Source organism: Miniopterus schreibersii (assembly GCF_964146895.1).
Source record: "Miniopterus schreibersii genome assembly, chromosome: 2".
NCBI lineage: Eukaryota > Metazoa > Chordata > Mammalia > Chiroptera > Miniopteridae > Miniopterus > Miniopterus schreibersii.
This window is the reverse complement of record NC_138102.1, coordinates 168,730,094-168,746,360: the sequence shown is the minus strand read 5'-3', so window position 1 is coordinate 168,746,360 and position 16,267 is coordinate 168,730,094. Positions and strand designations below refer to the sequence as shown.

Genomic DNA, 16,267 nt, shown 5'->3' with positions numbered 1-16,267 from the left:
TATGACATACTTCTAGGAAAAGCAGTTAAGTGAAGTTTCTTTACCCTTCCAATAACATTCTTCAAGTCTGATCTTACTAGTTTCCTACTTAAAATCCACATCACTTGAGCTAACTAAGGTTGGCTTCATGATCTGATGACTGCCTACATTTTCTGCCTTTCATCCCACCTTACCATCACATATAGTCTTTATTTCAGCCATACTCTGCTTCTTGCAAACCCAAGTGACTGGGCTGTTTTCACCACTTCATGCCTAATTCATGCTGTTCTCGGTGGCTGGAATGCCCACTCTCCTCTCCTACACCCATCTGACACCAAGTCTTCATTCAAAATTCAATTCAGTCATTGCATCTTCCTGGAAGCCTCCTCTGACTGATTCGGGAGCCCCTCTTTGGTCCCTCCTAGAGCCCACTGCACATATATGTCCACACACTCATCACCCATCTGTAGGTATTTGCTGATTTATCTTTTCTCCAAGTTGACTACAAGCTCCTTGAGGGGCAGGATTTCTTCATCACCACTGCCAGGGATGGTTCCTGCCACAGTACTGGTGCTTGTAGAATCATCAAGTATCTTGAATGTGGGGTGAATCAATGAAGAAGTCACAGCACGGGGGAGGCTGCAAGCAGAGTCCTCATCACAGCATCCTGAGCTCAGGCTCAGGCCCCTAGGACTCTGTGCCATAGCAGGAATCTAAATATCAGACACCCCTATGGGATTCCCCAGGCCAGTCACTCAGCTCCCCACTTTCTTTCTAAATTCCCTCCCTGAGCAAGACAAGTTAAATGGAAGAAAGACTAGGACATTTCTCCTCTCTTCTCTCACAACCACCTCACAACCAAGGAGGAGCCACATTCCAGATGTGCTGGCCAAGAGAAGTGCTCTGATGCCTGGAATCCACAAAGTTGGGGAAGCCTCCCGGAAAAAAATCAATTGGAAAATCCATCCCCTGCCAGCCCTCACCAGGCCTCTCTCCTGCCAAGTTTGTTCGCTGCTTGAAGTCTGTGACCCACTAGTTGTTTACGTTCCTAACCCTGAGTTCAAGGGCATCTGCAATTTAATTTGAACCATGGATAGATGGGGCTGTTCTCTGTTAGAGTTCCAAGAGCATAAACAACTTTCCAGGCTGAACTCTGTGTGGCATTCTCCAGCACCACCCCTACCCTGGGCCTATAAATACTTCTATCACTTTCCAAGATCACCTTCAGCAGGCCCAGATGGGTAACTTGCCCCCAAGTCTGAAAAACGTCACTAGGACTAAACAGATATAGGTAGCTGCGATGGATGGATAAGGGAAGGAAACGGGAGGAAAACGAACAAAGCCTAAGGGTTACTGGAGGAGGGAGAAGGGGAAAGTCTGAGGGGACCAAAGAGGTTCAGAAAAATATGCACCCAGATGTGAAGGCTGAGATAAATACCCCACACCCCGGGAGGTGCGGGAAGGACTGAGGAGACAGCCTCAGGGGGCCATGATGGGCTCTGAAACCCCTTGTCAGGAGTCAGGCTCCAAATGAATGGTGAAAAGAGTTGCTGGGCACCACCACATACACCCCTCCACCCATGAAAAGGGGGAAGAAAAGAAGAGTAGGGCAATGTGACCTCAGTCCTTCAGAATCCCTCTCACAGTCTCTGCTTCTACCCCCACCATTCTTCCTGCTGCAAGCACCTCCATCCGTAGAATCAATGTGGATGCCTTCCTGCCACGCCCAGGACTCTGAGGATTAAAGGCCAACACCAAAGGGGGTGACGGTAACGAAGAGCAAAGAGAATTCTGATCAAGGGACACAGGGTGGGGTGTGTCCCAGCTCATTCACCATGGGAAGCCCACTCTGCATCTCATCCATCCTCACTGTTCACAGGTCCTACCAGTTGGCTCGCTGGAAATAATTGTCCCCTCTCACTGACAGAGCATTGCCCTGCCTCTCTGTCCCATGTCACATTCATCCCCCGCTGTCTACCTATAGGGGACACACAATTGGTTTCTGTTACTGTGAAGATGTGCAGATAAGAACTCCAGTTACCACGGAGAGCAAAGCCTTGAGGACAGCATACCATGGCAACAAGGCAGAGGGGCCCTTCCAGGCCTCTTCCACGTGTGCACACAAACGTAGGCACAGAATTCCCATGCACCGACCCCACCGGGACAACTCCAAGTCATTTGGAGCACCAGTCCTCAGGCTGAGCCTCCAGGCCTTCCCCAAGAGTCAGCAGCCCTCATGCCAGGTCCCCTGCCATGCAGCTGAAATCCACTCTCCAGGCCAGAGGTCCCTGAGATGCCACGCAGACTTTTCCACTCCTCCAGACCTTCTTAAGTGCCTCTGATATACACCATGTGTCCCAACAGGAAAACACACACTCATCAACTCTACAAAATGCTCCAGATGTGATCAAAGCCAGGGAGGCAAAAGAAAACAGAGATGGGGCTGGTAAGGAAGGGGGAGAGGAAAAGAGAAATCCAGTGGGGCAGGGGGTATCTTGAGTGGTAGTGAGTCCAATAGACAAAGTCCAGAATTGGGGTCCAGACTCCTGGGTTCCCAATTCCTAGTTCAATTTGCCTCCTTGTGAGACCTTGGGTCTTGCCCCCAGACAGGCTTCCAGCTTGAGATTCTATCCTATAGATCCTAGAGAGTCAACCTTAGATGGCATATTATAGACCACCTGGCCCAATTCTCTTGTTAGGTGAGGAAGGTAGCAGGTAAATCAACCTGCCCAGAGCAACAACATCCACCTCCTCTAATCCCACACATCCTTCTGCCTCCCAGCTCACTGCTCTGTATTAAATGTCAGCAGGTTATAGCAGCACACATTACAGATTTCTTGTTTAGAAGTGGCCTCAGACATAACACCTCTGTCCCTCAGCCTCGTTAGTTCTATTAGAAGATTTTGGTTCCTTTTTTATAAAACAAGGGGATGGCTCTCAAGGATCCCCAGATCTAAAACTCTTAAGTCCCCATGATCTATGGCCATGCCCCCTTAAGGAATCAGATCTGTTTATTCTAAAAGATTCTAGAATCCCTTCACCACCCCATCTGACCACATCTGTCCACTAACCTCCACCATCTGCCTTGGGCCCCTTTTAGGAAGCAGCCCATGTGTCTCACCAACACAGTTTTCCTTACTCAAAGTGGTTAAGATAATAGACTCTAGAGTCATACTGCTTGAGATTCTAAGCAAGTGACTTATCAACTCTGTGCTACAGTTTCTTCATCTTGAAAATGGGGACAATGATTATGCCAACCTCACAGGGTTACCATGAAGATTCAACCAGATTGTGCACACAGCGGGCATGGCGACACTTGCTCACGGTGAGTGTGCAGGGAGGGGGAGAGTGCTGTTAGCAGTGGCCATCATCGTGCCCACGAGGCCATCTGCCACCAGCGAACAGGGAGAGATGGTTCCCACCTACTGATGACAATCTAGTGAGACTTGCTGTTTAGTTAGGATGTTAAGGGGTGAGGACAAGAAAAGAGACTCTGGCCCGGCCGGGCGTGGCTCAGCAGCTGAGTGTCGACCTAGGATCCAGGCAATCGGGGTTCGATTCCTGGTCAGGGCACATGCCCAGGTTGCGGGCTAGGCAGCCGATCAATGACTCTCTCATCATTGATGTTTCTATCTTTCTCTCTCCCTCTCCTTTCCTCTCTCTGAAATCAATAAAGATATATTTAAAAAAAAAAAAAAAAAAGAGAGAGACTCTGGGCTCAGATACATACTACGAAATGCCCACAAGTCCCCTCAGAAGGACAGAGGACATCCAGGAGGAAAAGTGGTCTTCTCCCCAGCTCCCCAGACTCCCCACCTTTCCCCTCCATCCTGCTTGGCACAAAATAGACAGTCTTTGGTCTCTTCTAGTTCCCCACACAGAAGAGCCTCCGGTCCTTCAAAAGTAAAAGCCAACAGATCTTGTCAGTGTTGCCCACACACGTGCATCCACATAAGCCAAACCCTCCAGACATACTCTTTTCCTTAGGATAAAGTCCAAAGTCCTCCAGGACCTAGGCCCTGCTTCACCCAACCTGGTTCCCATCATGCCCCAGACCTAATGCTCTAACACCCAGGCCCCTCCTCCAGCAGTGGGGCAAAGGTGAAGAGAACCAAGTCCAGACCTGGACCTCAAAGCTCAAATCTTACCTCTTACTAGTTGTGTGACCTTATGTGACTTACCAACCTCTTCGTGTCTCAATTTCTCAAATATAAAATGAGGGTAGTAGTGTCTGTCTCAGAGGTTGTTGTGTTAGCAAATGCAAAGGGCTTTAACAGTGCCTGGCACACAGGACATATCATGTAATGTCAGCTATTGTCACTATTCTGCTCATCTTTGCCTGGCTCACCTCTACTTTCACTGACACATCAAATCTTAGTTCGGATGTCACTTCCTCAGGGAAGCCTTCTCCAAATAGGTTGGATGGCCCTAGATCTGTACTCTCATTACACCTCACATTCCATATTGTAACCCATGTCACACTTACAATTGACTGCACACTATCTGTCTTCTCTGCTAGATCATAAACTTCATGAGATCACACTAGGGTGGGCCACAGATCCAGCTATTCCTAGCATGGTCCTGGTTAGATTGGTGCTCAACAAATATTAATTCCTCTCCCCTTATGAAAGAGTATACTTCCCAGCAGCATGTATTTGTGCTTGGCCATGTGACTGCTTTGGACAATGGAATGCTAGTGGATGTGATGTCAGTGATGCCTTAAAAGGTACTGTATTTTCTTTCATTTTCTGGTGCTCTTGTGATTTACCAGGAAAGGAACATGCCTGGGTAGCTCCTGATCTCAGGGGAATGAGAAGACCTACAGAGACTTGAACACAATATGAAGACTGGAGCCAAGTCCAGCCAATCCTCAGCCTGAAGTAGAGCTTTTCCACTCAACCTACAGACACAAGAGTAAGAAAATTTAATGACTGTTGTAATAAGCTGCTGACTTTGGAGTGATATGTTATGCAACATTGTTGTGACAACAGCTAACCAGTACACTTAGCATAACTGTTAATAGTGTTTACTTTCATTCTCAAAAATGTCCCAGGTTAGATGATGAATGATCTAATCACCCAAGGTCAGTCCATATCTACCTTTTTCATCACTTTAACTCCAGAGCCTAAAATAGTGCGCAGCATAGAGAAAGTACTCAATAAATATACTGGGTTAAATTCAATAAATACACTGAGTTATATGTTCTCCTAAATCTCTTTCCCAAAACACTGAGTCTTCTTATCAACTGGATGGTAAGAGGTCTGGGTTTCAGGGCTCTTCCTTCTATTTCTTTCACATTGTCTCCATAAAGATGTTTCTCTCTGCTGGATCATCGCAGGGCTTAACCTCACCGTCTACAGATGTTAAGCCTTCAGAGAAAGACCAGTATATCCCTAGAGGGATGTGATTGCACAGAATGTGACAGAAGAGGAAACTAGACCACAGAGTAAATGTGGACAATGAGCGAGCTTGAAAGGGAATGAGCCTCAGTAAGAGGAATCCACACAAGGCATGAGATGGGGCTTCCAGGAGGCTGAATACCCCTGAGAGGAGCAAAGGGAAATCCTTGGTCTGTGGCCGATTCACTTCTCTCCACTGAGTAGCTTGCCTTCCTGCCCGAAGGCTGAGGATTGGGCAGAATATCAGCCTAAAGAAATACTGCCATTTTGTTAGAACAGATAACTGCTGGAAACTAAGCCATTGCCCTTACCCACCTCCAGGCTGAAATGCCCAAATACAAATTTCAAAATCCCAGTCCTCCAATCCCCTCTTTCTCTCCTGACTGTGTTCAGTTGAATAGAGATTCCTTGGAAGAAACCGAGGAGGCTGAGCCAACAACCCTGGGGCCTGAGCCCTCCAAGAGGGTTTCCTGAGTCCCTTCAGTGGGCTGGGTGACTCAGGCTGAACACCACAATCCCTCCGAAGATGAGTCAACCATTCTGCCAGGGGCAGACAGCAATCTTTGGCAGTCACCCAACTACCCATGCCTTTGAGCGCCTTGAGATAATCCCAAGAAGATACTGAAGGACAGCAGTCTCCCAGGCAGGGATCCTGAAGTTGTTGTTTTCTTCCGTGCTTATGTCTGTGACTTCAAGACTCACAAAATGCGATGGTTTTCTGTTTCTAAAACAGAGGCATGTGCCTGTGCAAAAAGCCTGGGCGTGCCGGGCTAATTAGATGTAGCTATCTTGTGGTGGTTGTTGTAACGTGTGCTCCGCCAATGTTATTCAATGTGTTAAGACGTTCTGTGTTTATGTTGGTTACATACCCATGTGGGTGGGTGGAGAACATCACTCAAGGGAATGTCATTAGCAGAAACGGGGAGCTTGGGGGTTCCAGAGACACGTGGTGAAACAGTGGCTCATGGGATCAAACAGTGGGTCATAGCCATGGTCACTCCTCATCCACATGCTAGTCCTCTCCTTCCTTCTAGGGCAAAATCAGTCCCTCAGACCTACCCCAGCTTCCTGACTCCGACAGACAGGGCTGCACCTGCCATCGCCAGCTCACAGGTTTCATAGAGGGGACGCAGAGTCTAACCCTCTCTGCCCAGGCGAGGAGCTGCACCAGGTCCACAGGGGCTGAACGACTTGCCCAAAGTTTCCCAAGAAAGAGGGTGAGTGAAAAACTGTCCACTCTCACCTCACAGCTGGAGCACATACGTCCTCCAACCCTAGCAAGCTTTGTTTTGCCACCTGATTGAATTCCAAAGAAACCACTCCACAGCATCGCCTTCTGTTCCCATTGTCGTGATCCCTTTGCCTAGGCTTTCTACCCCACGCTGTCTCAAACATCTCCTCCACCACTTCCCATAGCCACGGTGCTCTCTTCTTAGCCCTAATCTGAATCTTGTAAATCCCCCAACCATATTTCTTCTCTCCTTCATATTTCTGCTTTCTATTCAAAACTCACATATCCCATAGTCTCATTGTTCTCTCATTAACCACACTAAATGCAGTTGTTAACCCCCTCAAAACCTTTCCCTGTGACCTTGCCCTTCTACATATAGCTCTATGCATTAGTCCCCTGTTGGGTGCTCCTTTATAGCTCTGTGACCCCCATCAGAAGAATTCTTTATGCTCCATCATTACACTCCACGCATCCCACTTTCCTCCTTCTTTTAGCCTTGACCCCATATCCAGGACAAAGCTCTTCATCCAGTAGACCTTCGATGTAGGGACCCACTCCGCATTGTTAACAGACTCTGAGCTCTGCTGTGAGAAAAACCTTTGCTAGTCTGGGTTTCTCATGACCTCTTAAAGCAAATAAGGAAAACCAAACGCAGCTCTTCACAGCGAAGGCACTTGCTGTATCTACTCGCTCTGGTCCCCTCTTGAACTTCAAAAACACCATTTCACTCTCACCAGGAAACAAAAAGACATTTCAACGGCAAAGGCAGGCCCTCCACAAAATCCCACACCTAACAAGAGCCAGGCTCTGGGACAGGCTGTGGAGGAGTCTCACCTGGTGCACAATGCCAACCTGCCTGAGGTGTCTGGTTGCTAACTTGGCATTGAGACCAAGCAGAAAATTGGGGTCGGGAAGGAAGCTACCCAGTTGACAAAAGCAAGAAGTGACAGTTGACAACCTGGCAACATGGAAGAAGTCAGAAAAATAAAAGACTATAAAAACTAGAAAAGGAAATAAAAACATGGCTTTCCAGGGTCATGTAACAGAGGTGCAAACAACTTTATCCAGCTCAAGAGGCCCTAGAGTGACACGTCACTCCTGCTAAGCACAATGACGACGCCACGGTGAAGCAGCAGTTGACTATGGTCAGTCAGTTGCCCCTCAGGGACTGCCAATTAGAGGGATTAACACTAGAAACCCAGCTCGCCTGACATCCAGCTGGATAGAGCTCTGTCATCTTCAGTCACGTGGCACAGAAGAGAAATCATAGCTTCTGGAGTCAGACAGGCCTGGGTTTGAATCCCAGATGGGCTGCTCAGTGGCTTTGGGAAGCACCTCATCTCACTGAGTTCAGTATTGCCATTCATACATGGAGGTAAGAATATGTAAGCCTCAGGGTCACAGGGAGGTGCAGAGCTCATACCTGCGAAGTGCATAGTTACAGTGCATCGATTTACAAGAAAGATGTCTTGTGATTATACAATATTTGTCAAAATTCTTGAGCTAAAGAACTAGATAAAATTCTGCTAGTTTAGGGGCTATTAAAATTTCCCCCCAGGGAGCAGATAAATAATTACTTAACCAAAACTATGTCCATCGCCACAGTATTTGTACTTTATCATAATCCTCGAAATAACATCATGGGGCAGGTAGGACAGGTGTTATGATCCCTGTTTCATAGCTGAGGAAACTGACGCTCAAGGGAGAATGGCGTGTCCAAACATTACATCAACTAGAAACGAAGCTGGCACTAAAACTGAGTTCTAATCTCAACCCACTGCTCCCCATCTAAAGGAACATCCCTAGGCAAGTACCTCAGGATCTGATATACATGTGCACAGTCACTCTACCCATCTTTTAATTTCATAAGTGCCGGCCTCACGCCTTCTCCATTTTCTTCTTGGACTAGGGAGCTCATTTGTGTAAGTCTGTCTTCATATGGATGCCTCTCCAAATCTTTAATCACAGTATTTTTCCTTCCCTGAAACATTTCCAGCCAGGCTGAGTTTTCCTTTGAGTGTGATGACCTGAGTTGGCCATGTTTTGGTAAATTCCTAGGTTATGCAATCCTAAAAAAATGTTTCCTGTGAATTTCCAGGATCCATGGGTACTGCAACACATCACATGGATGTTTTTAGAAAGAGTTACAGTGCCCCCAACAATCTTTGCCTAAGGCAGAGCTGATACCCCTGAGCCCGTCATCAGATGACTAGTTTGGAGGGTCAATTTCCCCCCATGATCTTTTCCATATGCTGTTTTTCTATAGCTTCACAGTTACTTTTTTGAAAATTTTCTCCACCAGTTTGCTCTTCATTTCCCAGAAAACCCCAGTGGTCATCCACAAGCTTGGAGATCTGACTTTGAACTTAAGCTCCTTGAGAATGGGGTCATGCTTAATTCAGCTCCATACCCCAGCACCAGTGTCTGACTTATGGTCAGTGCAAAATATGTGTTGGCCTAACTACACCAGGTGAGGTGTGTGGAAGGACCCAGCTCTGAGTTTCCCAGGGCAGTGAGTTCGCAAGAGGATGAACATGACAATGAGGTTGTATAAAGAGCCCATGTCACATGAGGACATGCAGACAGGTCCAGGAGTGTTTTGTATAGAGGAAAGGACGCTTAGGTACATGAGGACTGTTACTGACTGACACAATAGCTTCCTTCAAATAATTGAAGGACTGACTTACATGACAGGGTACCTTTGTTCCTGGAGCTCCAGGGAGCAAAACTGGAACAAAAGGAGGGAAGTCAGCAGAGTTCTTGCTCTGGCTCTGAGACCATTTCTAGTGGCTAGAAATGTCCAACAGACAAACAAGCTGCCCTGAGGCAAGGTGCTCCCTGCTCTAAGTCCAGCAGAGGTCGAGCACTGGTTACATAAATATGCTGTGAGAGGAACTTTTCATTCCTTCATTCCAGGGCCAGGCACTGAGCTGGATGACCTTTAAGCTCATCCCACTTCTGTGATGCTAAGGTTTGGTCCCAGGAATCTGGGTAACTAAGAATTTATTGCACCCAAGGGTCAAAGGGATGTGAAATATAAAGCTTGTCATATATTTTCAGACTAATATCAGCGGCTGACCCTCCTTAGGAAACAGGACATGACATAAGGGAGTCAAGGAAGCAATGAGCTGGTGAGCCAGGTAACTCTTTCCTTCCCTACCCGGCCCATGGAATTCTGGGAGCCCGCGGGGAACACGTGCAGCCTCTGGGGTCTAGGCCATGCGGCTGATACTACAGGAAGAAAAATTAAAAGTTTGATCTAACAGGAGCTACCATCTACGGAAAGTTGTTCTGAGGCTTGGAAGTCCACCCTTAGGAGACCAAGACGGCCTTTGGGTGCAGTCTTAGACTGGAGCTGAGAGATCATATTCGTAGTTCATGTCCACTGATTAGTCACAAGACAACGGCCTTCCCTCCAACAGGGTGCAAACTAGAAGGAAGTGACACTCAGTGGGGGAGGAGAGAGGAAGGGGAGTAGGATAGAGCCTCTTCACAGATACATTTAATAACCAGCCTGACTTATGTTTCTGATCTGTAAAATGGGCCAGAATATAACAGCACAGAACATGATTATCTTGGTTTCCACCTTGCCTGAACCAGCTACTGTCTGCTTCTCTCTGTCTACTCTGCTCCCACACCCGCAGAGATAAAAGAAAAATAATCTTCAGGGCCATAAAATATTTCCGTCCACCCTGCAAAATACTTCACAGCTAAATCCAATCCTTCAAATGCTGAGGCTTATGTAAATACCAAGGCGCTAGTCCCACACTTCACATCTCCTTAGCCTCCTCTCTTGGATCCAGCGTCACCCCCTTCCAACTCTGGTTTCTCTGCTAACTTACAGAGCAGGTCAAGGTACAGGGACCAGGCTGGCACAGAGTCCATGCAGGTAAGGTTTGCAAGTCAAGTTTTTTATCTTACCACTCCCAATTAACAGTCAGAAAGGATTGGGCTTTGAGTCAATGTGATTTCTGGCCGTTAATATCAAGCCAAACAAGAAACCCATGCACAGGGCAGCCCAGGCTGGAAATGAAGACACATTCAGGACCTTTAACCTCAGTCCTTCAGAAAGCAACATTTCTAATTCAAGTGCCACCTCTTCCAGAAAGTCTTCCCTTACTCTGCTAGTAGCAATTACTCTTCATCTGTTGTCCTGTGCTATCATGTTTATATTTATATCCTTAAAAGCCCTCACTTCATCCTATCTTGCACATGTCTGTCTCCCTACATAACTGCTAGGCCCTTAGGGCACAAATTTCACCTTATTTATTGCTGCACCACCCATGTTCCTGAGCACAGAGACTTGCTCACTGTAAGCATCAGTAAATATTTATTGCATTGAGCTGAATGGTCTTTATAAACCTCAGGGAAGGATCAAGGAGGAGGCAACAGGGCTCAGGAAATAATTAATCACAGGTTGATTAACATTGTTTCCTCTCCATTCCCTCTCCCAAACCAGCCTGGCCTGCTGAGAAGCCTCCCCAAAAGAATGTGGCTCCCTCTGGCTCCCTCTTAGAGGGATTAGATGGGTCACATTTCAGGAGGGTACAAGTGGGGCCCAGAGACTGACTGAGAGGGATGGGTCAAACCATACAGCCTGCTCATGGATGACCTGGAGAACTCTGGTAAGAACAAGGACAGCTGCCTTACCCTAGAAGGGAAAACGAATTCCTGTGACGCCAGGGTCCTGGACTGGCTCCCTATGGGAAGGTCTGGAGAGGGCTGGGAGTCTAAGATGGTAAAGATGTGTGATGGGGATGGGGGGGAACACATGCCACTCTTCTGTCTATAGATAATGCCCCAAGGCTCTTGAGATGGTATGACCCCATAGACTTCAGTCTCAGGTTGTTGTAGAAGTGTTCATGTCTCAAAGCTTCAAGCCAGAACCCCAGAGCTGCCACATGGACAGGTTTCATGCCCAGGGTCTGATCTTTAGGAAGCCTCGCTCATGAAGTGAGCATCCCTGGGAGAGGTGGGAATTAGTGAGTGACAGCCGTTTAGCCCCTCCAGGCTGTAATCCTGATTCGGTGTAGTGCATGCTGCCCATGAGTGATCCCTGTGGTGAATTCCCCGAGTCAACAGGCTGCAATCCCCCTGAGCCTAGTAGACTTCTGGACCTCACTCTTCCTCACGCTGTCGTAAGCAAGCAGTGGCAGATGCTTAAAAATAAACTTTTTGTACATCAACTTCAGCAAAGTATAGTTAGGAGCTAAATCAAACTCAGATGTTTAAAGTCTGTTTTGTCTCATCCATATCAAAACCTTCAAGCTAAGAAAATCAGCCTGTGAGCAGACATTAATTTTAGTGAAAAGACAGGTCAAGTTCCTGATGAATACTAGATCATGCCTGTACAAACCCCAAAGGCCCCAGACCCCCAGGTTCCCCAGAAAATAAAGGCTGTTTCCCTCCTGGGATATTGGGGTGTTAACCCAGAGCAGTATAGACAGAAATCTACTCCCCAGGCGGCAAGGCCCCTCATACAGCTCCTAAAGGACTTGAAGAGCCACTTCCCCCCAGTTAAGACATCCTGTCCCTCATCGTCTTAGTCATAAATCATGTTTCTGCCAGGGCACAAGTGTTGCTGGCTGATGTTCCCAAAGAATCTACTGGGGGTGAGTCCCTGCTGGATACCTTCCTGGGGAACTTTCTAGGTATCTCTCTCCCTCTCTCTCCCTCTCTCTCCCTCTCTCTCCCTCTCTCTCTCTCTCACAAACACACACACACACACACACACACACACACACACACAATGCCACTGGCTCAGGCCTACAGGTCTAGAGGTTTCCAGAGCAAAGGTGGAGAGCCCCGCTGGGCTGGAGAGACACATCGGCAGTCTCACAGTGCAGCCTGCTGGGCATGACTGAAGGTGCAGCGGGAGGAGGCAGGGGCAAGGGTGCAGGGAAGGGCGTGTTGCCTCTCCTCTGCCCACTTTCATTACCCAGGAAAAGAGCCTCTAACCCCAGATCTCAAGTTCAGGTTTGAAGACCTGCAGAAGGAGGACACCTGGTCCTGGGGCTTTCAAAATGCAAACAGATCTCCTACCCCTGCTGAGCTCTCAGTGCTTTAGAATGTTCCAAAGGACTGGCACTGGGGAAGGTTCTAGGGTTCCACAGGAGGAATAGAGGCTCAGTACTAAACATCAGAGCCTAGTGCCCAAGGGAAACCCCTCTGCCAGGCCTTCGTATGAATTATACTCAGCTTATATCAGACTCCCTGCTTCTATCTTTCAACACAGACCATATGGGTGCGATTTCCACGTGAGGCACAAAGAGGGCACAATTCACATTAGGAAGTAGTAACAGAACAGCCCTGTCACAGTGTGGGGCCAGCGGTGGCCCAGGGAAGGCAGCGCGGGCAGTCCTACAGGTGGGGGCAGGAAAGATGGAGAAGGAATCCAGGAAGAGAGAAATGGTGCTGAGGAAGCACCCGGGCATGGTGTCAGACTGGGAAGTGGTGAGTGACAGAGAGGACAGATAAGAGGAAGGAGGAGGTGACTGACAGAATCAGAGACGGTGAGGTGGGCGTTCGGGAGAGAGAGGAGTTTAGGGTGGCGCCTGCTGAGTGTGAGTAGCTGTTCCCCACCCCTGCACCACAGTTTTCTCTTTAAGAGCCCTCCAGCTGCCTTTTCTTGGCTTCCCTGTCTCTGCTCACCCACCTTTGCCCCTAATGCCCTGCCCCTTCCCTCTCCTCCCACTGTCGTCTCTCTCTTTCCAGCAGCTCCTTGAGGTCAGAGTTCCCTATATCACTGGGTAGACAACTCTCCCCACACACTACCCAGTGTCCCTCCCCTCCAGCCAGTATCTGAGATGCTGAAGCCTTCCCCCCTCCTGGCCAAGCCTCTGGCCCGGCCCAGGGCTGTGGGAGCTCCCTCGCCATCTGATCCGTGAGGAGCAGTGGCCAGCCTCCAGCTCCAAAGTGCATCGTGCCCCGTCTAGACACATCTGAGCTCTCTGTGCTCAGGAACCGCCAGGCCCCAGAGCAGGACTCTGCTCCAAAGGCATTTCTTCCCCTGCAGGTGAGGCTGCTTTGGTGGCCAAAACTGAGTGCATATTGGAGCCATTTCCCACTTAGCTGGCGGCCAGTCACCTGAAGTCTCTCGGGGAAAGACAGGGCTCTCTGGTAAGGAGAATTTTTATTTTTTTAATCATATTTTGAAAAAACAAATGAGTAGTTGGAGAAAACAGGCGACAGAGTGGGTGGCCACTTGAGATGCAGAGAGGAAGATCAAAGCCCACCAGGCATGGAGGAAGCAGCCTTGGTGTGGCCCAGAGAACAGTCTAGGTGGCCCATGCCTCATAAAAGGCAGCCAGGGCCAGGGAGGTGCTGGGCTAGGGAGTCTCTGTCACAGGCACCCAGTGGCCCTGCTTCCCGACCCAACACTTTGGTTAACGGTCTTCAGCTGGAACAAACACCTGTTGTCAGGAGACGTCCAACCAAGCTCCCAGTTCCCTGGGAAGGCCCTCACATCTCTGTGTGGGAGGTGAACCTGCCCAAACTGTGGCCCCCAGGCTGCTCTCCTCTTCCAAGAAGAAGCTGGAATTCCTCCCTCTGGACTCAATCCTTCTGGCTGCTGCCCCTCTCACAGCCCCAGCCCAGGACAATCAATCAGGAACGCTCTCTGTGTTTACATGCTGATTAATTAGTTCACTAGAAGAGCCACAGTGACACTGTGGCAGTGAGGCCTTTATTTCAGTCATGGGCTGAGGGTCCTCTTCTCCAAATACTCATGCTCTATCAAATTTCCTTGAAGATCCCTCAGTTCAGCCTCCCAATATAGGACAACCAGGATCCTGAACACCAAAGAGGGACCGTGCGTGACTTGCCCAAAGAAACATAGAGCCCCTAGTGGCCAGGCCTGGAGAGAAGCCAGTCTCCAGACTCTCAGCCCAGTCCTTTCCCACTTGAAGGTGTTGCCTCCCAATGTTCCAGTTGGGAAAGAGACTAAACTCTAAGAACACACTGAGTTTCTAGAGCCCGTAACCCATTTTATGCTAGTCAGACTTACTGCATTCTAGTACATTCTTTAAATGAGCTGTTCACCAATATTCTGTGGAAGCTGGGGAACTTCTCAAGGTAGCAGGACATCACTGTAGGGGCAGCACTGAAGGAAGAGATGCCAGGACCCAGTCCCTTCTCCCTTCCCATTTGGAGAAGCCATAAAAAGCCCGCATTCCCTCTCAGGCCAGCCAACTTATTCCTTATGAGATTTTCCAGATCTTCCCTTCTCTTGGTCAATACAGTGGTCACTTGGGCATAACCCAAGGGTCTGTTTCAACCAGATCCTTCTTTAGGACAAATTTGAAGGAAAATAATAAGAGGTATAATTCCATTCACACACACACCCCGCCCCCCCCCCCCCGCCCCCAACACACACACACACAGCAGGGAAATAATACAACCTAGCAAAGCAGATCCTTCTGCCTGACGATCAGTCTGCCAGGGCTAAGGGGGTGGATAGATATCTTCCAGGATTTGCATCTTTAGAGTCTTCCCAAGAATCTCCTCCCAGATCTTACCTGATGAGGTCAATAGGTTGAAACTTATAAAACACTCCGTAGCGTGCCCATTCTTGATACAGCAGCTAAACAAGAAAAATGGGAAAGAGATTAGGGGGGGGGGGCAATTGTTCACCTTTGTCTATCCTAGCAAGTCAAGATTTTACACACATGCCCCTCCAAAAGCCATCCTAATAGCTTCATTTGGATGACTAGCAAGTCAAAATTGAATTTCCAAAGTCCGGCTTGTAGGACAATTCTCAAGAGACATCAATGAGGGAGATGTCCAAAGGCAGGGGTCTACAGAGGCTGACTTCTCTCCCCTTTATCACACTTTAAGGCAATGCTACACCTTGCCATCATAATCCTTTCTTCTTTATTCTCTTGTCTTGCTTAGTCCAGTGAAATGAGCCCTGGCATTCATTTATTCACTCATTTAACATGTATTTATTGAACATCTACTATATATGCCAGGCACTGTCTAGACACTGGATACAACAGTCAAATGAACAAAGTTGCTGCTATCATGGAGTTTATAACCTGGTGTTTGGAGACAAATATAATATAAACATGTGAGACACAAATTCTATGAATAAAAATAGATCAAGGTGGGGGAGGAGAATATGAAGAGATGAGTGGAGCTATTTTAGATAGGATGACAAGGGAAGGCCTCTCTGAAGAGGTGACATTTGAGCTGAGTCCTGAGGAAAGTGGGAGTGTTCCAGGCAGAACACTCTTCTGTGCAAAGACCCTGAAAAATAGTACATGTGGTATGTCCTGGGAAGAACAGGGAAGCATATGGCTGGGTAGAGCATGGGCAGAGTAATGGGAGATAGTGTCAGAAAGTACTGGGGTGACCATTCAGAGGCATGTAGATCATGCTCAAATCTTTGTACTTGGAAAGAGGCCATTGGGAGATTTGCAACAGTGAGGGAGAAACAATCTGATTTAGACTGTGGAAAGCTCACTCTGGCTGCTGGGGGAGAATAGACCAAGGTCTGGCATAGGAACAGGGGGTATTGTAATGGTCCAGGGGAGAGCAGACAGTGGCGTGAGCCATGAAGGTAGTGGGAGAGGCAGTGAGAAGTGGTTGATTCTGCTTATATTTTAAAAGTAGAGTCAGGAAGCTTTACTGTTGGATTGGATATAGGGTGAAAGAAAAT

At 48.1% G+C, this 16,267-nt stretch overlaps 1 protein-coding gene across 1 annotated transcript in view; it reads right to left on the bottom strand.

The window, feature by feature from the left end:
* Positions 1-16,267, bottom strand: part of ANO2 (anoctamin 2) — a gene marked incomplete at its 5' end in the record, with an annotated part of 267,613 nt that overhangs the window by 160,218 nt on the left and 91,128 nt on the right. The window contains one exon of the mRNA XM_081127869.1: positions 15,126-15,190. Within this exon, the coding sequence (XP_080983995.1) occupies positions 15,126-15,190 (65 nt within the window). The remainder of the gene's footprint in view (positions 1-15,125; positions 15,191-16,267) is intronic.